Raw genomic sequence first — 27,439 nt, forward strand, 5'->3', positions numbered from 1 at the left:
TGAATAATGAAGCATTGTCCAGGATTTGTAAGGAACATCCCATGTACTTACTCAAGTTGGTTGGAACAGCAAAAAGCTCCCCATTTGTGGACTCTGTCTGTGTGCCTTTGTATATTTTTGACTGATTTTAGTAGTGGGCTGGTGTGAGCTGGAGAAGCGCAGAATGCGTAGTAACATCAATAATCCCAATTCTCTTTACTTCCTTTGTTTGAGAGTTTGTACCCTAGATAGATAGATAGATAGATAGATAGATAGATAGATAGATAGATAGATAGATAGATAGATAGATAGATAGATAGAATGCAGTAGCGGAGGTGAAATAAGTACTGTAGGTGGCCGAGCAAGCGAGTGATAATGTGATAACCTCTCCCTCAGGGGCAGAGCTCTCCCTGCAGAGACAGCTGTCAGGGCTGCAGGGAGCACAGTCTGAAACACAGAATCTGCTGGAGCAAGCGCAGAGAGAGCTGCAAGGAGCACAGGCCCAGAGTAATCAGTACCATGGACAGCTGCATGAGACACAGAGGAAGATGGACATTGTGCGGCAGCAGCTGCAGGGGGGGAAGGCAGAGTTAACGCGAATGGTAACTAGTGCATGGCCACACACCGTGTATACATGGCACAGTACAAACATAACAGTCCCACAGTTTTACTGGAGCAGGCATGTATATGTATGCAACAAACACACAATATGCACAAATGTTGACAATGAATACTCATGCACGCACACACAATACACTTACAATACACACCAGTGCTGTGCCGGTCCCGCTCACAAATGCTGAAGTTGGGCCTGACTTCCGGTACTGACCGGCATGCAGCATCTGTCGGCAGCACTGTGGGCACCCACAAAAGGTATGTCGGGCGCCATGCTGCCCATGTGCACTGCTTTAGGGACCCCTGATATATATACATCTCAAGCATAGGTCATTTAGGCACAACAACAGGCACAATCCGAGCTCACTCACAAAGCTTGCAAAATAAATGATCACTGTAACCAAAGCATGAACTACACTTATAATATGCACAGTACTATTGTTTTACACTGAAGAAGATGGAGCATACATTTAACCTATTTACATAGTATAACATAGTGTGAGGTATGACAACATGTAGAAAAGTGGGCAGACTAAGTGAGCCTAGCGGTTCTTATCTGCTGTACATTAGTAGGTTTCCCTGTGCAGCATGTACATACAGCAGCTTACTTATGATAAACTTACAACTTTCATACATCTACACTTTACATAACATACAACTTGCAAACATCACAGAACATCACATTACGAAGCTGTAGTCATGAACAAATAATAAATACTCCTTTCTTATTCATCGATCATTCTCCCTCTCTCTCTCCTCTCTCTCCTCTCTCTCCTCTCTCTCCCTCTCTCCCTCTTTTGCTGTCTCTTGTCTTTGTTGTCTCTGAAATCACAGAATTTTCCCTCTCTGAACTTACCCTTGGATTCTGGCTCCTTCTCTCTGCTCAGTCAAGAGGCTCAGACGATCGCGAACAGGTAATAAAGCATTCTACCTTATACTTCTATCAATAGTAACACCGCTCCACACTCACCCATTCTTACCGCAACCTCTTCTCCTTGCAGCTCATTTCCTTCGGAAATTACCACCATCATCAATTTTTTTTAAACATTTGTACTATACAACTATAACCTACTTTATTACAGGTTGTTTTATTAACTAAAAATACAGAGAAAAGAAACATACGTGTATTTTCAAGAACAGGGGTGTTCAACTCCAGTCAAGGGCCACCAGCAGGTCAGGTTTTAAGGATATCCTTGCTGCTTCAGCACAGGTGGCTCAATCAGAATGATAATAATAACATTGATCTACTTTCTGATTGAGCCACCTGTGCTGAAGCAGGGATATTCTTAAAACCTGTCCTGTTGGCGGCCCTTGAGGACTGGACTTGGCCACCCCTGTTCAAGGGGAAAATGTGTACAAAGTAGATCAATGTTATTAACAACCCACACACACACATACAGTACAAGGGCGACAATCCCACTGCACATTAACCCATTCAGCACAAAAAGAGTTAAACAGATCAATATATCTGGCAACTCCCTTCTTTGAAGGATTGGGTCATTTTACTAAAGACCTGTAAAAAAAAATCTACAAATATGTATCTGCATTTCAAAGCAAATAATATATTCTTCAAAGCAGATTTCAGCCTTATGCAGCTTAACCATTTTCGGGAATATCTTGCAACTTAAAACACTGTTCTTAACCAGGAAGACTCCTGGGTCAGAGAATGGCAATAAGCTTTTCAGATTTGTACATGCCCTGCTATGGCTGCAGACTTCTTTCATATGACCTCTTTTAAAAAGGCAATACAAAGCTAAATAAATTGTCCATGTGCAGTCTGACTTATATAGCCCTCCTCTCTACCTGGCTAATTTCTGTTTTTCTCCCCGCATTACAGACTGGCTCAGGAAGCACAGATTGTGGCACAAGATGCAGCAGAGGCGCAGGGAGATACTCAGAGAGTGCTACAGATTCTGCGCTCAGCTAACACTGATCCTGGGACCACAGACAAGCTGAGGGCAAGGTGTGTGATATGTGTATAAGAGTATGTGTATGCAACTAAAAAAAACGACTTTTCGGCTGGTCACAGCGCAAATCCACTAGAATTCAATACAATGCTGGGCGTGGATGGATCCTGAGAGAAGACAAAAACAGAGGGTTGTCCCGACATGTTTTTCGTGAATAAAACGCTTCTTCCGGAAGCAGTACGACGGCTCTCTGTTTTTTGTCCTCTTTCAGGAGACGTCCATGCCCGGCACTTGTATTGAACTCTAGTGTATTTGCGCTGTGACCAGCTGAATCTCAGAACCCTGCAATATCAGCTAAGTATGTCATAGCCGTTACTTTTGCTCTGCCTTATTGGACTACTTACCATTGACTTGGACTGGTAGCACAATGTGGGTAGATGTATCCAGTTATTGTTCTGGGATTCTATTTTGATTCAGCTGTTATACTGATCTGGATGCACTTTACGGTTTAGGCATGCAACGTTTGCTCAGGCTGCATTATTTGCTGTATTGTGTTTCTTTTGGGGGATGTATTGCTCCACACCTTATTAAACACTTGAACGGTTGGCCTAGGTGGTGGGAGGCAATTGTTGCCTTACTGCTCCCTACTCACCACTACAGTTCTGATTTGAAATAGTTCATATGCTTATTGATTAGTATACTAACTTTCTACTTGTTCTCATATTAGTTGTAGGCGTGTCCACTACTATTGGATCCGAGAGATTGTTTTAATTCTGTTTTTAGTGACGCTCTTGAATACATTTTTGTATCCTTGTATACTTGAGTGCTTAATTGGGATACTTTTTCTTGTTCGTTTATATGTATGTATACGTGTGTGTGTGTTTGTATATATATATATATGTGTGTGTGTGTGTTTGTATATATATGTGTGTGTGTGTGTGTGTGTGTGTGTGTGTGTGTATATATATATATGTGTGTGTGTGTCTATATATATATATATATATATATATAACACAGAAACAAGTCTGTTGAAAAAAATAATAACAATAGGATACTGACGGTGCTGGGGATAAAGCATATATGAGAACAAAAATAGAAACAAAGTATCCCACGTAAAGCACACCAGAGTGCTTTACGTGGGATAATTTGTTTCTATTTTTGTGTATATATATATATATATATATATATATATATATATATATATATCAGTATCCCTACCCTTTCTCTTTTCCTGAGCTCAGAGCATAGCTCAGTCTCTGTGTCCATTCATCCACCTGACTTCCTCTTTGTCTCTATGCAGCATGTGATATAGGTTAGGTATAATCTTTGCATGCGTGTTGCAGGCTGGAGGAGGCCCGCACCCAGGCCGGAGCACTGGAGGCAGATGCTATTCTATCTGCAGCAGCTGCGGAGAGGTCTCACCACGACAGCCAGCAGACAGCTCGTGCCGTGGCCCAAGCCGGACGCATCAACTCCGTGGCATTCCAGGTAACAATGCCCGCCCGGAATCATAGCCCATTTACCTCCAAGGCAAAAACAAACAACAAAACAAGCCCATCTTAACTGGTGGTGCCACAAGCTTCACTGTTTGTGTTTGAAATGAAGACTTCACACTCCTCTGGTCTATTGTTCTTAACCTCTTCAGTGCCAAAGGGGTCAGCAACACAATGAACTGAGCCTTCTCTGGCACTGAAGGGGTTATCAGCAATGGGCGATTCTTGGCAGGAATGTAATATACCTCCATGGCCTTGTGTGTCCTCTGTTGACACAAGGTTTATCTCACGCACAGAGTTCCTGGACGTGAGAGAAACATAGCAAAGATAAGGTCATATGACTTCCAGGAATCCTGTGCTGGCGCAAGATGTAGGTTGCCCAACTAAGTCCTATCGACATTCTGCAAATCAAGGTCCTGACATAAAAAAAACAACTGAAAGCCAAAACCTGTGTGTTTCACATTAAAATGTAAACTGAACTCGCCTACCGAACTGTGAATCAAGAGCTATTTTGACAATTGATTGTGGAGATTGTTTGAGTGCATCCATGGCAACAGTTGGAACCAATCAGAGTTTTGAGTGCAGGGTACCCATTATGAACCATAAAAGGGTCCATGAATTTGAATGAATTACGCATTTTAATAGGGCAGTGTCATAACTTTCATTTAGTGGGGAATCAAATATTGGAGTTTTAAAGATGAGCTGGTGGAGATTATCATCCTGTCCAGTAATGGACATCTGGATAGAGGTTTTGGGTCAGATTCATTATGCTCCAATGCGGGGTATCACATCCAGATTAGCACGTTCACGTCAATAACACTTACCATCGGATTGGGGTTGCGATATCCAGCGTCACGGCTAGTAATTCCCGGAGTTAGACTCATGTTGTGTATGCACACAGGGCACTGCAACATGCAGAGTGAATTAGAAGCTCTCTTGCTCTGTCTTGTTAATGTTTCTTTCTACAGGTAGTTGTAGGGTCATGTTAGTAGTTCAGTTTGTAACACGTGGATGTACTGCATGTTGCTGCAGCAGAATAAAGTGCTGTGAGTTACCACTACCTGCTTTTTAACCAAACACAGTCGCCCCACAATACACAACAACCAGGCCACCCATTTGTCAGAATTGGAGGCATATATGTAGTCACTGCTGTCAGTAACACATCTTCCCTGGTCATCAGGCAGAGTTGGAGCGTCTGAGAGGACAATCCTCGGCCCTCAGAGACTCCGTGGAAGTGGAAATGTTGCAGACCAAAGATCTGCAGAGCAAACTTAGTATCTCGGAACAGGACGCAGAGCAGCAGCTCCAGGATGGGCGGGAGAACAGATTGGTAAGGAAAAGGGGCACATCAAGATGTCTCGGAAGAGAAGCCGGACCAAATCAACAACCACTCTTTCCCTCCCAGTAAAGCCACAGTTATGATGGTCTTTGTAGTTGTGCAGTGATTGGCTAACTCTTGTAAACTAACATACTACATTGTTTATTGATAAGGAATATCACTATACACTGACATCGCCACCCACTTCCTGTGTCACCGTCATTATAACAAATAGGGGAGGGATTATTTTACACTTGGTGCTTAGAAGGGGTTAGTAAGCATTTAGAAACAGCAGCAAAACAGAGCCAATTTTTGTTAAGCGGGTCTGGGGTGCTCTGTTCCATGAAGGGAGAACCCGATCAGAAACTAAAAGCATATAGGATTAGCCGCTACTGCTTAATGGGGCAGCATGTTCATTTTTAGTAGGCAAGTGGGTGACCCAAAGAACTGCTGGTTTAAGCTGTTACATGGCCCTCAGAAATGGGTTCACCAAGTGATAACAGAAAGGCTGTATGGTTGCAATGTGCAGTGTGTCACCGTGTGCTGTCTTATAGCTGGCGGATCAGTTGCTCTCACGGGTGAATACAGCAAAGAGCAGAGCATCACAGGCGATGAGCACTGGGAACACCACCTACTATGAGATTGAGGGCATCCTGAAAAACCTGAGGGGTGAGTCACAGGCAGCACTGCCTGCATCCTTCTTACCCCTGGCCAAGGGAAGGGGAAGGGTTGATGTTCCCTCTTCTGTAAGTGGTATGGAGGGTGGGGGGTTGAAGTAATAATACTCCATAGTGAAGAATTAGGTTTGTTTTTACTCCAGCAGATTCTGGTGGGAGTTCAATGGTTGATATTCTTGTGTCTCTGTCATGTTCCTTTAAAGTAAAGATTGGAGCGCAACTCCCAGGAACCACATGTGGGGTAGAAAAAACACAAACCGTTAATTTAAATGTCAGATTTCTTGTTGCAGTAAGTTCTGTCCAAGAAAGGATGGGGTATCAGCTTCGCAACTTCCCTTCAGAGCTTAGTGAACACCTGGGGTATTAGTGTTTGTTGTTGTCCCTCAAGGCTCAGTGAAAGGGTGGGGTGTTAGTGTCTCATGTTGCCCCTCAGGGTTCGGCGATAAAGTGGGGGAGCGGCGCAGCGAGGCTGAAGATGCAATGCGACGCCTCCCTGAGATTCGCCGGCAGGTTCAAGCAGCCACAGACAAGACAGGAAGAGCAGAGACAGCACTGAGAGGAGCAGAGAGAGACGCCGGCACAGCAGTGGGCAATGCCAGAGAGGCACAGAGCATTGCCACAGCTATACAGATGGTAAGGGCTTATAGACAGACAGAGCAGAACATCACTAGACTTGTGCATCACTATAATGTGTGTGTGTGTGTTTTATATATTTTATATGTGTTTTTGTGTCCTGCAGTGTGTAGAGCATCTTCAAATGACCCTTTCCTCTCTGTGCAGAGTATCTCTCTCGTGAACCCTTTGCATTGCTCCAATAACCCCTTCCTTGCTGTGCCCCTCAGGACATGCTGCAGATGAGTCAGGATGCTAACAGTTCGGCAGAGCTGGCTCTTACTCTGGAGCGGGAGCTTGCGGAGATGCGCAGACTGACGAAGGATACAGCTGGGGATCTGAATACCAAGACTCAGACAGCCGAAGAAGACGGTGAAGCCACAGAAAAGGCGAGTCACTTTTAATCTCTGCGAACTTTCCCCGTCGCCAGATTTAACCACTTGGTTTCTCCGAGTTGTATCTCTGCTGGGCCTCTGACTCAGTCCTCTGACACATTGGTCATGTGATAAACTCACACAGACAAGCCACACCCATCACATATCAGGAGGCCGCCATCTTTGATTTGTGATGGCGATAATGACACTGGTCGTATCAGAGATGATAAAATGCTTTGAGATTCATTACTAAATCCTCCTGGTTTCTGCTTCTCCTGAAACAGCACAGACCAGGCCCCTGCCTTCTTTCTTGTTCATTTTTAAAGTCAGCAGCACTGAGAAAGACAACAGCTTTTCCAGAAGTAGCAGAGACCAAAACAATTAGCAACGAATATCAATGCACTTTAGCCTATTTCATGTGTCATAAATATTGCCACAATTCAAGGTTGTAAACATTGTATTTTATAATAGTTTTTTTTTTTTTTATACTTCCTGGAGTTGGACATACATATTGTTTTCAATATGAATACTTTTGAAAAGAATGTATGATGCCTTTAATAAGCACTTTAGTGCCAGGAGAACCTGCAGACACATTGACACTCCGATACTGGAAGGGTTTATTATGATTATGAGCTTGTACCATCACAACACACTAAAGTCACAATCCATCACAGTTCTTTGGATGGACACAAGTGAAAACTACAGTGGATAGGGAAAAAGGCAGAGATCCCTACAGAGGAGCTTACAAACTTAAGTCAGAGGAGCCCACACACTTGGATTTATCAAAGCAACAGAACACTCCAGTGGTTGGGCTGTGACAACTTTCCTGTCTGTTCATCTATCTCCCATCCTCCTCCAATGGTTCTATCTGTCTGTCCCTGCTGGCACTTACCCCTGCTGTCTCTTCATTAGATAGCACAGAGCGCTTTGGCAGCGAATGTTGGTGCCTCTGGAGCCCACGATGCTGTGACAGCGATGATCAGTGCCCTGGATAATGTGCTGAGTCTGATAGGTGAGTGGGGGGTTTGGAGGGAATCGATCCAAGGTGTTGGTTTCCATTGGATAATGCCCTGATTACATGACAAATCTGTTGGTAATGCAACACCGGCAATGTCTTGTGATTTTTCCTGTTTCAAAAGCTATTTACAGCTCAGAGATGTAACCACAGAGGATGTATCTCAGTTGTGGAGGGTTTATTTTATCCCCTGAGTGTAGCCTGACATAGTACTTACTGGCCAAAACATGGTAATGTCCAGGAAAAAATTAAGAAGAAAAAAAAGGTAATAAAGATGCAATGGACCCAAAAATAACAAAAATATCCATTTTATTTAGCCATGGTTAAAAAGGAGGCAGAAAAAAAACCCTCCAACGCGTTTCTGCAACCTTTTTAACCATGGCTAAATAAAATGTATAATTTTGTTATTTTTTGGGCCATTGCATCCTTGTTACCGCTTTTCTTTTTTTCTTCAATTTCCCCCCATAATTACCTTTTTACTGCTGGTTGGACAACAGTCTCCCAGGGTTCTCAGGTTTCTGGAGACTGCAGCCACCTTGTGGGAACATCTCAGAACACACAGTATGATGCTGCAGAGCGAATGTCCTCTGAACCCAGCTCCACTGTAACAGTGACTGGAATGAGATAGGAGGTTATTGTGCGAAGCTGTCCAGTTGTAAGCAAGCACTCCGTCTGTATCTTGTATGGTATGAAGCAGCTTGCTGCTAACATTGTGCTGCGCACATGATATTAACCCACACTGATCAGCATGCACAGGCACATAACTGCGCACCAAGTTATTAGAAAGGGCATCTCCCAAAATATTACAAATGTAGAGGGATGCCTCCTAGTTAAATTAAAATGAGGAATATCAGCCTGGGTCACGGAGTTCCACACAGACATTTTAATATAGCTGATGCTGGAGGCAGAGCCTATAGGATGGTCCTACAAGGTTGCCTAGCTTTGGAAATAGGTGAACGCCACTGATATAATGACCTTGATGTACAAAATATGTGCATTCATAAAATATATTTAATAACATTTTTATACGATGCCGAATTTGGGAAGATATATATTTATTTTTACAGTTCGGTGTGTTTCTCTGTTCACAGTGCTAAACTGTTGAAGCATTTATAGGGTCTGCAATAAAAGCATTTATGATTTGACTATTAAGAATATTATTGTTGTTGTGGCTCCCAACACTTCATAACTCAGGGGTGCAAACATACTCAAAGGGATAATGCTTTTCCCTCTACACTCATCCTTCATAACAAGTATCTCTGTGATCTGTGCTGCTGTCTGTGTAAACTCAATGTAAGTAGCAGTGTACAGTAGAAATGGTAGTCCCTGATCCAAAGAGCCTACAATCTAATTGTACTTTCAGAGGGATTCAGAACTGGTTCTCTCCCTCCTTAAGACAGTTGCATTATCACTAGGTCATTTTTCTCTTTCTATATGAGCCGAGTGTCGTATGTGATCCTGGCTCTGTCACTGACTGTGTGAGCCGGGGATTTGCTGCATAATCTTGGCTTTGCTGTTGCCTCCCTGTGTGAGATGAATGTCTCTGTGATGCCAGCTCTGCTGCTGCCTCCCTGTGTGAGTGTAATGTTGATGCTGCTGCTGTTTCATTGTGAGCTAATGATCTCTGTGGTTCTCCGCTCTGCCGCTATCTCTCTTCTGTGAATGCAGTCTAACTGTGATCCCTATTATGCTGTTTATCTTCTCAATGAGTTAATTGTCTAACTGTAATCCCAGTAATTTAACATGCGGTTCTCTCTATCACCTTGTCAATCCTTACAGACCAACCACTGGGGGTGGATGAAGAGGGCTTGAGTTCTCTGGAGCGCAGTATGGCAGCAGCTCGCAATCAGATGTCCAGGCGCCTCAGGCCAGCTGTAGAAGATCTGGAGAAGACAGCTGCTCTCCAGAAACAGAGGATTCTCAGCCTAGATATGGAGATTGACCATACCCTGATCGACATCCAGAACCTGCGGGACATCCGTAACACTCTGCCGCCCGGATGCTACAGCACCACTGCTATTGAGAGGCCCTGAGACAGCTCCCAGACCAAGGAGAAGACTTACTAATTCACTAAGATAATATGCATACTAAGAGGCCCGGGCTCCTAAGACTTCTCCCATACTGTGTACACACATATATGTAAGAAACTCCAAAAGTACCCATACTGTCATTGAGCTGTCCTGAGTCGGCACCCATACTGTGAGGCTGTGCACAAGTTTAAATCAAACAATGAGACACATACTGCTTTGGAAATCCTTGAGACAGCGCCATGGGGAGACCCAGAATGGGTGCACACAGATGTGAGAGAGACGATAAGACAATACTACTGAGAGGCTTCAAGAAAACACCCATTCCACAGAGCACAACGGAAAGACCCTGCCAATGCCTCTATCTCTGTATAGGATTTATATTTATTTATTAATAAAAAAAACTGACAGAACTCTGCTGCCATTCACTGAACTGCCCCTATCTTTCGGTGACATTACTCCGCACACATGTATTTTTAGCAAAGCAAAATCTTTATTGATAAAACAGCAACATTAAAATGAACAGAACCCAATACACTAGTCAAAGAACTGCTCCATTAACCCCATCCCTGCCAGAGACTGCACTACATCACTCGGTTTACCAGTTCCGTTAACCCATTACTTGCTGGAGATTCATCGGCCCATTTACCCCCCCCCTCCCCCTAACCCCTCCCATTCGGAAGCCTGCAAAGCACCCTCTACTACACTCATTACCCCCAAACCAGCGCCAGTTAGGGATCCAGTACTTGGTTAACCCCTTTCTTGCCAAAATCAACAGATCATCATTTAATTAACTCTTTCCCTGCTGAAAGAGATGTGGCCACCATATGCTGTTAGGAGAAGCCAAGATAAAACATGGTTACTTAGCATATGTGATATGTTAGTGGAAGAGGGGACAGCTCTGAACATGGCTTTGGGGCCAAGGACTTGGTGTAGACGAATGGCGTTGTACCTGGGGTTTTTTTTTTTTTTTAACCCCTTGAGCTGTCAAGGTATGCAACATGTTATATTCTCCACTGGCAACAAATGAGTTAAAGGTACAGTCCCACTTGTTCCATAGAAATCCATCTCCTCCTCCCCCCCTTATCTTGAACATAAACTTCATTGTGAAATGATATCATTGCGTCAGAGGAATATGAATTTGTGATTTACCCCCCCCCCCCCCCCCCCAAAATGTTGTGAAAATCTTGAAATTAGCCACCATTGTACGTGTCATGGGAATGGGACTGGAATTCCTGACTGCTCACTGCAGCACTGGAATCGCAGCAGCATCCTTTACTCAGACGTGAGCCCCTAACTAGCCCTTAGTGAAAGGAGTGTGTATTGTATACTCAGTTGCTGTGCTATTCAAAGTTTACATTTGAACATACCTTAATATATGAAAGGCATAACAACGGTAGAGACGCTGTTACATTGCCCAGTTCTACTATTTTAATGTAACTATTCTATACGTTGTTAAATGGGACTGCACCTTATTCTCAAATGACCTCCTGTGGCAGAGAACCCATTAAAGTTTTATTTTTGTTAGGGATCTCTTCTGAAGGGTCTTCCAACCTTCTCCCCTAGTCCCCAAACTTCCACTACACAAGCATGCCCTTCCCTCCAAAGTCAGGAGGTTAATATAACATGATAAGACCATGGGGGTAAAAGCACAGCGAGAACATGCTAATCACGTGCAGCACGTGTGTGGCGGTGAGGCAGTACCACTCCCCATCTCCTGTTACCCACAGTCCTCCAGGAGATGTGTTGGAAAGAGAGCAGGGTTAGAGAGATGGACACCTGTAGAGTATTTATGGCCCTTGGGGTAGCAGTATGGGAACATTGGAAATAATTTCAAGGGGGTATCAAATTCTTTATAAATAAACTACCACCCTCAAAAAAACAGGTCATAAAGAGGGAAAGAAATGTCCACCCATTCAGTGTTTCGGGGTCTGCAAAGCACTAAAAGGGTTCAATTCATACCCCACCCTCCCACCGTAGAATGTATACTTGATCTAATGTTTATATTCACCAAAAAAAGACTACCCCAAACACCCTTGTGCCTACTGAGGTGAGTGCACCCTACACCCCGGGCATAGGGGGTCAAAGATCTCGAGTGAAAGGAAGGAGGGGGAGTAATGCATGGGGACAGAGGGTCAATGAAAGGTATCATGATGCCTGGGGGAGTGGTGATGAGTAGTGAGTTGAAAACGCGTTGTGAGGATGAGGAGAGCACAGAGCCAAGCCCGGCGGGTATGTGAGGAGGGGGCGTCAGCCCGATGTATTGATGTAGAGCTGACTTTTCAGGACATAATCAATAACAGGCTGCACAAGGTAATCCACCACATGTCCATCCCCATGCTGCAGAGCCAACCTAAAAGAGAGAAAGAACATATACAAATAGTGCAGCGCAGAGGATACACGTCACTCATTTACTGTCACTGTCTTGCAGCGCAAAGCAACATATTCATGTGACAGAACAGCTCAGTGCATTATACATTATAAGAGTGTCAGCTGTATATAGATGAGTGTTTAGGTATACAGCGGTGTGTACGTATGTCAAGTACTGTATATAATGTAACGTGAGTTATGTAATAGTGTATAGGTTAAATACATGTATACCTGCTCTTGGTGGAGCTCACAATAGACATGGGGTGGTTACTGTCATCTTTAACCACCAGAATGTTGTTCTGTCAGAAGGAAGAGAAAGTAAGATCAGATGGCTCATTTCCAAACACAGGTTCTGTGTAAGCAGTGACGACTTAATAGATCGTTATAGACTGCACATGAGTTTAAGACCACAGAGGGGAAAGAAGATATATTTGAGGTTCACATATTAAGATATATCTATCCATATTTTTTTCTCTTGTTCCATTAATTCCAAAACAACATTTTAATCAGTATGGCTATTATTACAACTTTATATTTCCTAAACAAAAGCACATCAAAAACAATCCTTTTCTGAAAGCATATATTTTGGGGCAATATAGAATCACCTGTGCTACAAGACTTGTCTCTCAGATAGATTACACCAGGTTTAAAGTTAGGATGGTGTTTTATCTCTTAGCTTCATTTAGTACATCTGTGCCATAATCCAGGATGGTCCTCTACCAATGCAAGGTTACTTTTGCAAGCTGATCTCTAAGGAATCAGGACTTATCTGACAGAATCTAGCCACTGTGATAGCTATGTGGGAGTTTAAGGCTTAAACCTATTCTGGGTCTTTGTGAATAGACGACAACTCCTTTGACTCATCAGAGTGGAACGCACCTTGTATTTACGCATCATTGACGAGTGGTTCATGATTTGCTCAGTGTCGGTTCCATCACGTGGCACAACCACAATTCCAAAATCCCCCACAATCACCTCCATCTGCATGGAAACCTCTAGAGTAAGTGCTGTATACTAAGAAGACTTGGAATACATCCAAAGAACATGCCATGCACATAACCATCACAATACATGTCAAACTCACGTTAAGCACACCCCAAGGTAGGAAGCAGGGGAACGACCCAGCAGGCACTCTTAAAAAGCATTAAGTACCATACTCACATCTGGCTCATTCCACAGGCCAGGGATACAAAATGACTCGAGCAGGTCACTTCCACACAAGAGCAAGATCCGTAGCTCTGAGGACAGCAAAACTATGTGTGAGAAAACTAAATACTGCCTCATCCCACAATACCATTGTAGAACTTCACCTCGAGACTTAACTAAGCATCTACAGCTCACTCATCCCTTTGTCCAAGCAGTCCCAAGGTGTTCTACTCCCAGCACACCCTATGTTTATTAGGATTTACCTATCTCCTCGTACCGCATCACTGTACCCAGGTTAGCATTCTCATCTGTAAAATGGAATAAGAAAAAAGTGAGTCAGATCAGTCAAGGACGTCCATCTAACTAGGACACCAACCCCACCAGATATTCGTTTAACTATAAAGACCCAGATTCACAAACAGGACTAAACCCTAGTATGACTTTAGTCCCATTTATATGAATGGGATTGAAGGCGCCCTAAAGCATAGCACCCTTTTGTTGATCTGATCCAAAGCGTAAAGGTAGCCAAGGATTACACCCACTGAAATCAGAGTACACAGAAAACTACTGGAAGAATCAACAACCAATACCAGAATAGAGGATATTGCAGGTTAGGAAAAAGTTGTTGAGGTACTTGATTTTTTTGTTTATTCAGTTAAAGAGATGCATGTGAGTGCAGGGCATGAATGGACACCATTTCTGTACACGTGTGCAACAGCGACAACAAATCACATTTAAGCAAACAATGAAAATACCTTATGTTTGCAAACTACAGGATTAGGGGAAATGGATTGGGTTGTGCATAGCAAAAATGGTTACTCACCCACAAAGGTAACACGCTGCAGGTTGGGGCGGGCACAGCACATGCGACTCAATCCCTCTCCCACCTTCCCCAGGATCCTCACTGACAGAGGCAATGAGAGAAGTGTCAGAATCACAAGAAACACCCCTTTCCCCAGTTGCTGGATTATACAAATCAGAATGGGAGTATCAGGTTCTTTGCAAGTCTTCCTATTGGTGAAATGCAATCTCTATCCCTGATATTATTAGTGGGTTCCTTTCTGTGTCTCATTACATTGCCTGCCTCCTTTTCATTGCTGTGATACATTCACTTCCTCCCCTTTCCATATTATCTCTGCTCTCCCCGTTGGTCCCTTTCTTGCATTTCTTTGTACTCCCTTATCCTCCCTGCATTCTGTTTCCCATCTTGTTGGTGGATTCCTTTCTCTAGTCCAGTGGTTTTGAACCTTTTATTTGGTTAGGGAACCCCCAGAATTCGATTTTGAGATTCTGGGGAACCCCAACCCTCATCTCCCATCTCTCGCCTCCACCATTGCACCCATCTGTTACCCCTCACACTCTCCCCCTATTACTCCCTCTCCCCCCCACTCTGACTCACAGACAGATACTCTGGATCAGACTCACAGACACTCTCACAGACACTCTCAGAGACACTCCCACAGACACTCCCACAGACATTCCCACAGACACTCTCACCTCTCACTTTAAGTGAGCTTCCGGCCCACGCTCTTGTCTGATCTTTCCTCTCCCCCCTGTCAGCTGGAAGTTGACGTAACTTCCGGTGCCGGCAGAGAGAGGAAGGATAGCAGTGACCGTGCGACTACTACTGCTGCTTAACTTGGGAGCTGTCGGGTCACTGCTATGTGTGGTGCCGCTGGGCCTGGGACAGCATGGGAGAGTTGTCCCAGAAATCCCGCCGGCAGCCGTGAAACCCCTGAGGGGTGCTCGCAGAACCCCGGTTGAAAATCACTGCTCTAGTTCCTTCCTTGTTCACCGATTTCCCTGGTTCTACCTCCTAGCAGAAACTTGCCTGCAGTAGGCTTGTTGCTGAGGTTGCTGTTCTGGTAGACAGGCTGTGTAGATTGGTTCAGGGACTGGCTAATCACTGGTGTGACAGAGGGTGTGTTCACATTAGAAAGGATGCAGCCAGTGACTCTCTGAAGAAAGATAAGAGATATTTGATGAACAAAATGCATTTTAAGAGCATCTTGCACCCGCTTTCCAATTTAGCCCGAACGAGTTATAACATGTACAATTAAGGAGAAACACAACAAAAATAAAGCAATCCATACAAATATGCCCCATGAACATTCTAGAAGACCGACAACACTTACAAAAGTAAATAAATGCTCAGTTTATGCAATGTCCCAATCCTGTCTCATCCCCTCCTCCTCCTTCACAGTTCCTGTGAGATTTAATTGCCTCCATCTTTTTGATTACACATGAGGAACATCTCAAAAAAAAATTCATCTTGCATTACAAAAATATTCCACCTTCCACCATTTATCACCCTCGAATGTGCCTATAACCCTCTGGGTCCATGTGAGTGTATTAAACAATGGTGGCCACCCACTACTTATCATTGTGATGGTAGGGGTAGATGTGACTGATGTTAATAAAGGTTAAGCCTGCCATTACCCCTACCTGTGAATAATACATTTGTATTATGTATATATATATATCTGTGTTGTGTAGCCTGGTTCCAGCACTTCAGGGACCAGGGGTTAATTTTGTGTTCAGCTTCGAATTTTGCTAGTGGTCTGTGACCTTTCCAAGTAACATGTAAAGTCTCGTTCAGGGTGCAGGCTTCGGAGGGAGGGCGTGCTGACGTGCGAGCTGCCGTGGGACACAATGTATTCAAATTGAATACTGGTTGTCAGGGTAGCAGCTGCCCTGTCTCCGAAGTACGGAGTTGACGCTGGCTACAGTTTCAATAAACAAACCAAGTCATTTTGTGAAGCTGCAGCAGCGTCACTGGGACTTCGGCAGCCAATGAAATCATTCTTGAGAATGATTTCAAGACTGCAACTTGGATCCCTAACCTCAGGTCTGTAGCCCCGCCCCCTCCCCGCCTCCTCAACTCCTGAAAAAGTCTGCTGGGGAGGATGAACACACATCGCCCAGCAGACTGCCGCCCGCCCTCGCGAACGCCCGCCCTCCAACTCCTGCCTCTGGCACCCTGAACGAGGCCTAAGCATACGCAGGGAACCCACAGAGTGGCGGCCATTGAAGGGACAGGCTCCATAACGGAACTACAGTGCCCAGGAGCCTCAGGGGCTGCGAGTTAGGCCAGGTCCCCGCTGGCTACTGCAGCGCCCACTGTGGCGGACACTGCAGGGACAAAGCCGTCCCACAATGGCGCCGGGCCCGCTGCGAGGGGGGCCTGCGCTGACAAAAACTCCTGCTCTCAAGAGAATTGAGATCAGGACTCGCGATGGAGCACTAGGCCATGCCCCCCGGTGGTTCAGCCAATGAGGACGAACCAGCCGGGTGACATCACGGCCGCGCCGCCGTTGCCCACCCCCTGTCTTTCCCCCTGCATCTCTCTGAAGACCGGGGAATTTGGCTGCACGCGCCGCCAGCCTCGCATGCACGCGTGCAGCGCAGGCACTGGGGACGTAGCCTTAAAAGACAAGCACAGCCAATGGCGTGGCAGGATTCCCTGAGAGGAAAGGATACATTTGACGCGCTCAGTAGGAGCACGTCAGTCGTAAGCAGGACAGCAAGGAGATAGGTAAGGTCCAGGGAGACGTGCTCTGCTTGACTAGGCCAGAATACCCCCTTTGGTCCTAGCTAGACCCCTCACCATTAGCGTGTGTGTTGTATTGCAGGCCCTAAGGCAAGGACGCTTCCCTTTGCACAGTAGTGTTAATCAGCCCAGCTGTGACGGACACACTTGGTGTGCGCGACATGCGTCTAGGATCAGACCAGGCACCAAGTCAGAGATTATCCTACGGTGGGACACTCCAACCGGATACCACCCAACATGGAGGCGGATCTTCGGTGGAACCGACTGACCGTTTGCTTGGCCTTACTCAGCGACCCCCGGGGCTGGAGCTCCAGGCAGGTATTTCTACAAGTGCAGCCATTCACGTGGGGCAGCGCTGTCTCACACATGGGGGTGGGATAGGCTTTCGTGGCCTGGACACTGGTGCCCCTGCACCCAATTACTGTGGGAATATTCCCTGGGTTGGTGTTTCTTCATGCTGTATGGTATTGTGCCTGTGTTGTTAGTATTATTATTACAAGTTCTGTCCAGTAAACACTGTTACATATATCTGTCCAGTAAACACTGTTACATATATCTATCCAGTAAACACTGTTACATATATCTGTCCAGTAAACACTGTTACATATATCCTGTGTGTGTTGTTACTGGTCATATGGTCCTGGGGGGGACTATCCCACTGTGTAGGATCCCTTTCAAGTGGAGGCGCTGTTAGTATACTCATTACACACCCCTGGCTCCCAGTGGCGGAGGATCAGGCCGCCTGTTTGCCACGCAGGTATTAGCAGCACACGTGGTCGCCCCGACACAGGGGAAAGGGGGCTACACATATATGCTCCAACTTTATGGGGAGTTTTTAAATAAAGCAATACCACTAATTATCTGACACATATACAGTATATGATCATGTGATATGTAAATCTCTGAAGAAAAGGCACTGCAATATAAGTTAGTACAGGGGAGCACAATCTTTGTTCCCTGCGCCCCACTGCCGGCTGCTCCCCTCTCTCCACGCCCCCCTCACCTCCTCTTACCTTGGCTCCGACATCGGCGTCATGATGTCACGTTGCCATGGCGACACATCTCCAGAAGCAAGGTAAGTGCAGTTTACAGAGGCCTTCGCCGCTTCCCCAGCACTTAATTTAGGTGTCTTCGGAAGCCCGCGGGGCATCTGTAAACCCCGCGCCCCCTGCAGACAATCTTGTGCCGCCCAGTTTCCACACCGCTGAGTTAGTACAAAGCGTTGCCTGTAGTACTGTGTGTTGCATTTGTTATTGTACTTTATGTATATGTTGTATATGTCAGTATATTTTTCTCACCTTCATCAGGTCTCGATGATGCTCCAGGACACTGCATGTTGTCTGCCAGGTATCCTGGTAGCACTCCCAGGGGTCCACTCTGAATAAGAAGATTATGCTCGTTATACTGTCAGTCATGGAAACAGGAAATCTCATTAAAAAATGTGTTCTCACCTATTCAACCAATGCTTACTCGGTTTACAATGTTACTCAGGAAATGCACTTGTTTCAGGCAGCTCCTCATTTGGTCTCTAGATATCTTAAATTATTTAATGAAACTCTTTTCTCCAAACTCTAAAGCTCCTCCCATTAGGGTATTGGACCTCGTCATCCTAGAACTCTTCTACCTGTTTAAAGAGCTCCTCTCTAGACTGTCAGTCTCTAGAACATGCAAATGAATACCCTGGATTCACTAAGCTCTGACTCAACATTAACTTTATGGCAATTAATGCCGGATATAGCTCCAATTCCCCTTATCCGAGCATAGCAAATCCCCTCATAGAGCATATTTCATGTTAACCCAGACCATCCAGTTACCAAATCCTTTTTTCTTACAGATTTAGTAGGCTTTATTGTTTGCTCTGATGTGACATGTTGGGGTATGTTGTGATATATTGCAACAACACTTTCATTGAATCCTATGGAACGTCCATTGTGTTATCTGGGGGAACAATGTTCCATGAACAATTTCCCGCTCCAGTCTTTAAAGCTCATCATTTCACTCTGATTAGTTCTTCCCCATCATTTAAAGCTCTCACTCTCAGCATTATTCAGCCTTCTTCCCTACTGTCTCTAGAATTCTCCCTTCTATGCCATGGGAGATGCTCCCTCCTGTCTAGCGTTCTCTGTCATGTTTCTCTGAGCCCCATCTCACCGAATCCAGTCGGAGTTCTGCACAGCCAGCTGACACATGTTTAGACGGTGTCGGCTTGTGACCAGACCCTGCAAGACCAAAGAGGGAAAAAGATAGATCATTATGAAGGAAGTAGGTAGAGAGGAGATGAGTGTATTGAGAGAGTTGACTGAAGAGTTGACTAGTTGCAGGGGAACACAAACAGTTTAAACAATGAAGCAAAATTCTTTGGACACGATTTGCATATTAAAATGTACCTACTAGCACCATCATACTAAAAGCGCTGAGTATGGAAAACTGTGTGAGAGAAGTGGTCAGGAGAGACATTACATGGTGAAAAAGACCCCCAAGGAGAAAGTAAGCTCACTGGGAGGATAGAAATTAGAAAAATTACAAAAAAAAGAGAGGGACACCCACAGAGAAAAGATCACTGAAACAGAGTAGAAAGAGGGACAGAAGTAAACTAGTAAAATAATATCTCACACTGAATTGTGTGTGAGAGAACCACAGACTGGGTAACTGAGACTGTGGAATGGCAAAAGACCAAAGGAACAGGTTGAGACCTAGGCTGGAGTCAGAAGGAACCCTATCGAAAATGGAGGATTGCCAGAGGAACCAAAGTGGAAGGGACAAAGAAATGTATAGGAGGACAAGGGAGGTTTGAGACAGAAGTGCGTTAGCCAAAAATGGAAATAATACGGTAATACAAAAAGGAACATAAAAGAAAACATGACAAGACAGAGAGGACAAAGCAAGGAATAGCTACAGATGGGCTAAACAATTATATGCTGTGGAGAAACAGAGAAAAAACACAAAATGGAGAGGAAATGAAGACGAAATATAGAGGGGAAGCTAGAAGGAGACCAAGGAGAAAAAGCAAGATACCTATAAAAGAGAGAGAGACAGAGTCTTGGGTTTAAAAAAATACATGAGATGGAGAAAGACCATGGGTATCCAAAGACAAGTCTATACAGATGGAAGAAAGAGACCAAACTTGGTAGGGAGAAGGAGAAACTCTGAAAAAAAGACAAAGAGCTATGTGCCAAGGTGGAGAAAGATAACTAGCGGTAGAAATACAGAACCGAGGTGAGATAATGAGAGAAAAAAGGTTACTCTTGGTGGAATTTGGAAGAAATTGAGATATTGGGGTGAGGAAGAAACAAGACACCGAAAAAGAAAGAGACAGACTGTAGAAAAGAAAGAAATAGAACAAGACTTGGAGGGGTCATGACAATAAGTGACTCAGGAGAAAAAGGCTGATTGATTGTACTCAGGTGTTGAGAGTAACACAACTTTAGTATTTATTAACCATAGTTTTACTTATTTTCTTACAAAAACAATAGGCCCTATTTTAAAACTAATACTTTAAACCCCATTCTTATGGTTAAATCAATTTGACTATTGGTCTAATTAGCCTTTTCCTGATTTATATAATTGATTGTTTTACTTAATTTTAACAAATGACAAACAATTAATGATAACTGACAGAGAAAAGTCTCAATTCCATATGCACTTACCTGTGATGAAGAAGAGTTTAGCACTATTTCAATGATTGGGACTAAAATCTTCTCTAGAGTGGAAAAACAGCTTCACAGTATATTGAATAACGGCCTTTGTCACCTTCTCTATGGCTCTAATTTAATACACTGTGAAGACTTCTCCTTGTGCCGGAGAAGAAATCTGCTACAATGAATGGGACAAAGGTTGTATTTGGCACCAGAATGAGGCTTCACTGCTTATTGAATAAGGGGCAATATCTCTCTCGCTCTCTCTGACAGTTCTCTTATATTATTTTTCATTTGTTAAAGTGAAGTTAAAAAAATATTATTAAAAAAAACCAAACATGTTATCTAACTAATGAAAGTGCTCACCATACTCATTATTTAACCATAACAGTCATGTGGATTTTACTAAGAGTATTAAAGTGAATAAGTAAAACTATTGTTATTAATAAAAAAAAAAGTAGTGTTACTTACAACCCCTGTGTATTATCACACTCTGAATAACAGCCTTCCCAATGAGCCACACTTTTCTCCAGTACTGAGAAGCAGCTTTCAATATAGTAAATAGTGGTCAGAAAGAGACTAGACTTGAAAATGGATACATTTGAGAGATGAATTAAAGATTTTACCTGCTTCCCATATGAGTCATGGACAGGAGAGATGATTCCTCCAATAACAATAAACCTTCCAGTCTTGTGCAGGAAATCACGTGCTCTCTCTGCGAGAGATAGAAAGGGCATAATTACGAGAAAGGTATGTTACGGTTGAGGCCTCATCCAGAATAGAAAGACAGATCCAGAAGCAGTTAGCTGCTGAACTACAGAGACATCTCTCGAGGCATTTATTGTGCTCGATGTTTCCGGCATGAAAAATGGAGATCCACAGATCATGTGAACAACAAGGCTGTTCCAGCATCAGCACTCTGGATAGCTCCTAGCTAACAACTCCCATTCGAATCTCATACATAATCCTATATTCAACAAGAGAATCATTACTGTACGTTGCTAAACTTGGTTCTTGGTGCATAAAAAGAGCTGTGCTATATTTAATCAACTCCTTTGAATCCCCACATAACCTCTTCAGTGCCAGAAGAGCTTAGAATGCATCAGGGATTTCCTTTCGCGGGCAGGGATTTCCTTCCATATTGTCTGACTTTGTTACACTTATTGTATTATTACTATTATTACTATTATTATTCCCTGTACTGTGTTGTCTATTTGTAAAGTGCCAAGTACACTGGGGTGCCTATATAAATAAAAATATGAATATACATCTGTGAGCAATGCAACACTGAGGGTTATAGATTGTTTGATTCTAGTTTTCCTTTCCCCCTATTAATTACCCCATTGGGTGACGGGAATAAAACATGTTGACTGAGATAATTTATTTATCAAAGTCTCCCGGCTGAAAAACTGGGGATGCAGATCCAGCAGCAATGTTCAAATTAATTAATCCAATAGCTACCCCCGAATTGTTTGTTGGCTCTATATTTCCTTACTCAAGGTTGTACAAGGCCCCTAATGCAGAAGGATAAAGAGATACATTTGGAAGGAAGAAACAGAAAGTCACAAAAGAAACTGGGGAAATATTGGAGGAACTGCATGAGACATCTAGGAACAATTGCCAATGTATCTTGTCTTTACCACTTTATCATTTTCATACAAATTATTGAAATATTTTTTTTTTTTTAAAAACTCTTATATGAAAGCATTCAATATTTGAACTAAGCAGCTCAATTCACACCCTGCACTCAAATTGTCTAACAAGCTTTGGTGAATTTACATGTATTAGATTTGTAGATTCCAAATTCTGAAAATGCCGTTTTGATTAAGAAAATCATGTTTTGCCAACAATAAATTATTTCCGGTTATGCATTTTGGAACAGAAATTCTTAAAATAATTCAACAAACAATTCCAGCGAGAGAATAGTATTTCACTTTCACATTTTGCCTATTTTTGAAGCACCTGTTCCAGATTTAATAGACCGCTGGTACAAGGGGCTGGACAGCATCACCTTTTTACTAAATTGAGTCAGTTTTTATTTGCAGATACCATCACTCTAGCTGTGACAGTTTAACATTTGTGTGCATTTCCTGGCAATGTATGTGGCAGTGGGTCATATATGGATACAGAGTTTGGTATTGATTTGAACCACTATAATTCAATACAGACCCATGTCAAGTCTAGATCGGTTGCGTGTCATATTAAGTTGCTTTCAGTTGATGGCCACATCTGCTTATCATTGCATGGCAAATGGCATTAGTATTCTCTCCCTAAATTCATTATCCTGGAGCAATGCATTAAAGCTACAGTGCAAGCTCAATGGAGAAGAGATTTGCTAATATGTGTATTTGTTTCTTCGGCTGAATTATATTGTCTTTTATCCCACACAGCACAGCACTGCAGAATGTGTAGGCCCCGAACAAATGAACAATAACAGCAATACATTTATGGAGTGTAGCATCTGGGATGCAGTTGGTGATTGTGATGTTAATCACATGATTTCACAAAAGACATTGCAGTCTACACCAGGGGTGGGCAACTCCAGTTCTTAAGGGCCACCAACAGGTCAGCTTTGCAGGATATCCCTGCTTCAGCACAGGTGGCTCAATCAGTGGCTCAGTCTCCAACTGAGAAAGATATGTTAATGTTGAGGGTTCCTCCATAATAGAAAGACAGATCCAGGTCAGTCTTTGACTGAGCCACCTGTGCTGAAGCATGGATATCCTGAAAACCTGTTGGTGGCCCTTGAGGACTGGAGTTGCCCACCCCAGGTGTACACTCTAATTATTTCCTATAATCCACATCTTCGGGTGAATGAATAGATGGAAGAAAAGCAGCATGTTGTTTGTGATGTAATAAGTTGAAAGGAGAAGAGCCGAAGTCCTTGCGTAACTCTGTCTCCTGTGACTTTTATCCGTGACATCATTTGTATCATTAATAAATAATAACATTGCACATGCTGTACATTCTCTTCACCGGAGGAGTACACGTTCAATCCCATTAAATATTAATTGTGGGGCTGAACCTGACATTGTGATTTCTGCCCAATAGTTTTATATTCAAGTTTATTTTTTTATAGGTCTGCTATCTATTCCCATTAACTAATTATTTGGGGAGGGGGAAGATGTGCGGCCTTATTTAAAGGTCTATGTATTAAGTAGGTAGGTATAACTCCAATGAGCACATCAATTATTTATCACTCCATCATTCTGCAAGTGCATTAAATTTACTAAATGTTTTATACAGTTGACAGTTTTCATATACAACAAGGTAATCGCCAGCTTCAAACGGGTCATATAAAAGAGATTAACGAAGAGGGGGATATTGTGCAAAGAGAAGTCGAAAGGAATGCCTACCTTTATCATTTAGTATATGTTTCTTTTATCTCATATGTTTTTATAAATATGTCCTGTTCTACCTCCATGGCCACATTAAACCCAAATCAATAGCTCCTACAAAGCCACACCAAGGCCCATATTCACTAAAGGTTGCTTCTCTTAAACACGCTCTTTCTCCCATTTTAATTAATGGGAGTTAAGAAATGCTAAAGAGAAGTCCCCTTTGGTGAGTACGGTCATAATTTTCTATACATAGACCTCGTATATTTATTATAAAAGTGGTTGTGTTACCTTTTTGGGATCCCCCAACAGGAATATATTTGTGGTTCCCCATTATCTCTACAAACCCCATTGTTGTACCCGTCACCATACGTAAAGTCAAAATTCACTCAACAGTGGTGTTTCTTTTCCAAGGCTGATTATTTATAAAGAATTTCTTTTCATATACCAATTGAACGCATTGAAGGTTCTGGGACAAACAGCAAAAGAATTTTAAGGAAATTATTCTAATGACAATTACTTAGATAAATAAATTAAATAGGGAAGCCCTGATGGTGTTGGGCCTCTAAGACATTGTCTGATTCAGCTATGCCCTAGTGCGACTTCAGTCTTGTATCCCAAATACATAGACCCCACACAAACATGATAATCCAAAATACACAGAACATAGCCAGGACAATCCCACTAAAACAGGCTTCACACACCCACTGTAAACCCTAATACCGCCATATATATCAATCCTAACCCTAAATACAAGCCCCCCCCCAACCCATCCAAAATACTCACCCTTAGACACCTTAGCTAGCGGTCTCTATGTAGTTAAAATGCAATTATGCATAAATGAATCACTCCAGAGGATTGCTTATTTTATTTATTATCTACCGAGAACTATTAACTCTTTACCTGGTTACATTGCCTTTTTAACTATTCAATTGCTGGAGACAACGGGAGAGCTTTACTCCTTTAATCCTTCCCTGCTAGACATAAATATATAATAATAAGGTTCAGTGCTGTAAATGCCTGCAAAGCGTTGATTATATCCATAGACAGGTACTGAGGGTGCTGTGTTAAGCATCCCTTTTGCATCCAGTAAGATCCCCTTGTCTAGGGCATGCGGTTTGCGGGGATATGTTGACTCTGCATCCTCCATCATGGAGCAAAGCCAGTAAGGCAGACGCAATGGAAAAAAAAAAAATCTAAGGGACAGGGCTGATGGAAGGATAGGGGAGATCGACAGATCCAAAAGGAGGAGTGGGAACAGGGAAAAGACCTGACGGATGGAGGGAGACATAAATGTGGGACTGGAAGATGGAGAAATAGATCAAGAAACGAGAGGAATGCACGGGGAGAGGGGAAAGTGTGCATAGACAGGTGGAGGTGTCAGAAGAAAAGACTCACCAAACATCTGAATGTGTCCTTTTGTGATAGGGTTGAAGCTGCCGCAGGCCAGAAGGATAACGTGGGTTTTAGTGGTCTCAGCCATGCTGAAGGAGACTGAAAGGGAGGACAGAATGTGGGTAGGGTAGGAGTGGGGGAGCTTGTGGGTGCGGGGCAGATTTGGGTTGTGTGTTTAGATAAGGGATTTGCTCTAAGTGGGTGGGTATTTCTTTGCCTCTGCAGAGAAAGGAGCTCAGACTGGATGCTGAACACCGAGAGGAGAAGATGCAGAACGTCAGAGCTCTCCCTCCCCCTCCCTTTCTCTCCGATTCCTTTCTCTCTCACCTCCCCCTTTAACTATTACAGAACCACATGTCCACCTGCTCTGTGCTCCTCTTTTGCTATACTGCAGACAACAGCGATGTATTACTGTGTACCACAGAGATGTTAACCTCCAAGGACCAGAATCAATGAGATTGATGTGTTCAGGAACAAAAATAGCATTCTAATGGAAAAGTGCTCATTTTTACCAGTGAGATTTCATTGAAGTCTATAAGACTACTGAAGGTAAAAATCAATGAGACTGACCTTAAATCGGTGAGACTCACAAAAAAACAGTGAGAGTTGACATTTCTGCTACCATGTTTCCTCGCTGTTTGTATGTTGATCTTGTGGTACATGGTCCTTCTGTCCATCCATATCTCTTTCTGCAGCTTAGGCTGCGTCCCCGCTGGCACTGACCACGCTCATGCGTGAGCGGGGACTTCCACATAAAGACTGCAATAAGTAAAAGCGGCAAGCGCCGAGCGCACAGCACGCTCAGCGCCAGCGGGAACGCTGCCTTATTCAGTGCAGTCCGCTGACAGTTCTTATTGAAGTCAATGGTTGTTTTCAGCCAACCAATGTGCTATGGGCAGTTACGGGGCTTATAAAAAATGACCTTCTGTCTCTTTGGGGCTTATTCAATAAAGTGTGATAACCCAGACTCAAGTCAAATTGACGCTATTACTCTTTATTGAATAGGCTCCTTTGTTTCTCCCCTTCTTTTTCTGTCTGCTTCTTCATGTGCCTGTCGCATCCTATCCTCGCCGCCCATGCATGCAGTTTTTCACAATATTACCACGTAATGTAAATAGAGGGATTTTGATACAATACAAGATTTTAAGCGCCCAGGATATAATAGTACCATTTGGGGACGGAATAGTCCCTTTTACCTTCTACTTCAAAAAATCACTTCAAAAATACTTTGTACTTATTTGACAACCTGTCGTAGTTATTCATCAAACAGAGCAATGCCTTGCTGGCCTCTCTGGCAGTTATGGGGTTAATTCTAGCCTTCTAAGGCATGCAATATAACGCACGTGCACACGGCCGTGAGTGGTGGCGCGGCAGACCAGAGAAAATACAATAAAGTTGTATTTTCGCGCTGCTGCCACGCCGCAAACCAATCACAGCGCGGCCTAATGCTGTGACGTCAGAGTCACGCCCCCTAACCGCGCGCGTCACTGCTTGCACCCTAATAACTAAATGTGCACACCACGTGCACGCGCGACGCCGGCCGCCCACACGCGCAGCGGCGAGGACTATATTACACGCCTAAGTGGTGCCTGATGACAAGGAAATTCAAAAAAAGCTCAGCCCCGCTCCCTGTACAATGACTATCAGGTCCTTTCGTTAGCCAGAGGGTTCTGCAGAGCACACGTGGCAGGGGGACCCCTCTAATAATGACACTGTTTATATCCTCTGTAGATTATCCATTTCTGGAAAACAAAGATGCAAACCGTGCAAAAAATGTTCTGCGGGAGAACATAGGAAAACAATGCATGTATAAAAGCAGCACGCTGGGCTTCACATTTGTGTGTCTGCTTATTTATTTATATTGTTGTATCCAGAGCTCTCTCTAGACGGATGACCATATTGATCAAAACACTGCCGCTTCATTACCGACCAGTCCATTATTAACAGAGAGATATGATACACGTTACTACTCCATATATTACCTGGCA

At 43.5% G+C, this 27,439-nt stretch overlaps 2 protein-coding genes across 2 annotated transcripts in view; one reads left to right on the top strand and one right to left on the bottom strand.

The window, feature by feature from the left end:
• Positions 1–10,443, top strand: part of LAMC2 (laminin subunit gamma 2) — a 31,174-nt gene extending 20,731 nt beyond the window's left edge. The window contains exons 13-22 of the mRNA XM_075616581.1: positions 376–581; positions 1,429–1,508; positions 2,432–2,557; positions 3,845–3,989; positions 5,175–5,324; positions 5,867–5,981; positions 6,423–6,622; positions 6,832–6,990; positions 7,888–7,987; positions 9,770–10,443. Coding sequence (XP_075472696.1) covers positions 376–581; positions 1,429–1,508; positions 2,432–2,557; positions 3,845–3,989; positions 5,175–5,324; positions 5,867–5,981; positions 6,423–6,622; positions 6,832–6,990; positions 7,888–7,987; positions 9,770–10,023 — 1,535 coding nt within the window. The 3' untranslated portion in view covers positions 10,024–10,443. The remainder of the gene's footprint in view (positions 1–375; positions 582–1,428; positions 1,509–2,431; positions 2,558–3,844; positions 3,990–5,174; positions 5,325–5,866; positions 5,982–6,422; positions 6,623–6,831; positions 6,991–7,887; positions 7,988–9,769) is intronic.
• A 486-nt stretch (positions 10,444–10,929) lies between these two features.
• On the bottom strand, positions 10,930–25,739 carry NMNAT2 (nicotinamide nucleotide adenylyltransferase 2). The gene is made up of 11 exons (XM_075616584.1): positions 25,455–25,739; positions 21,345–21,433; positions 19,235–19,302; positions 18,382–18,460; positions 15,365–15,491; positions 14,357–14,437; positions 13,797–13,841; positions 13,549–13,625; positions 13,267–13,368; positions 12,619–12,686; positions 10,930–12,370 (listed from the first exon to the last, which is right to left on the bottom strand). The coding sequence occupies exons 1-11, from the start codon at positions 25,537–25,539 to the stop codon at positions 12,268–12,270; spliced, it is 924 nt and encodes a 307-aa protein (XP_075472699.1). The 5' UTR covers positions 25,540–25,739; the 3' UTR covers positions 10,930–12,267.
• Between the last annotated feature and the right edge of the window lie 1,700 nt (positions 25,740–27,439).

Source organism: Ascaphus truei, chromosome 10, assembly GCF_040206685.1.
Source record: "Ascaphus truei isolate aAscTru1 chromosome 10, aAscTru1.hap1, whole genome shotgun sequence".
NCBI classification, from domain to species: Eukaryota; Metazoa; Chordata; class Amphibia; order Anura; family Ascaphidae; genus Ascaphus; species Ascaphus truei.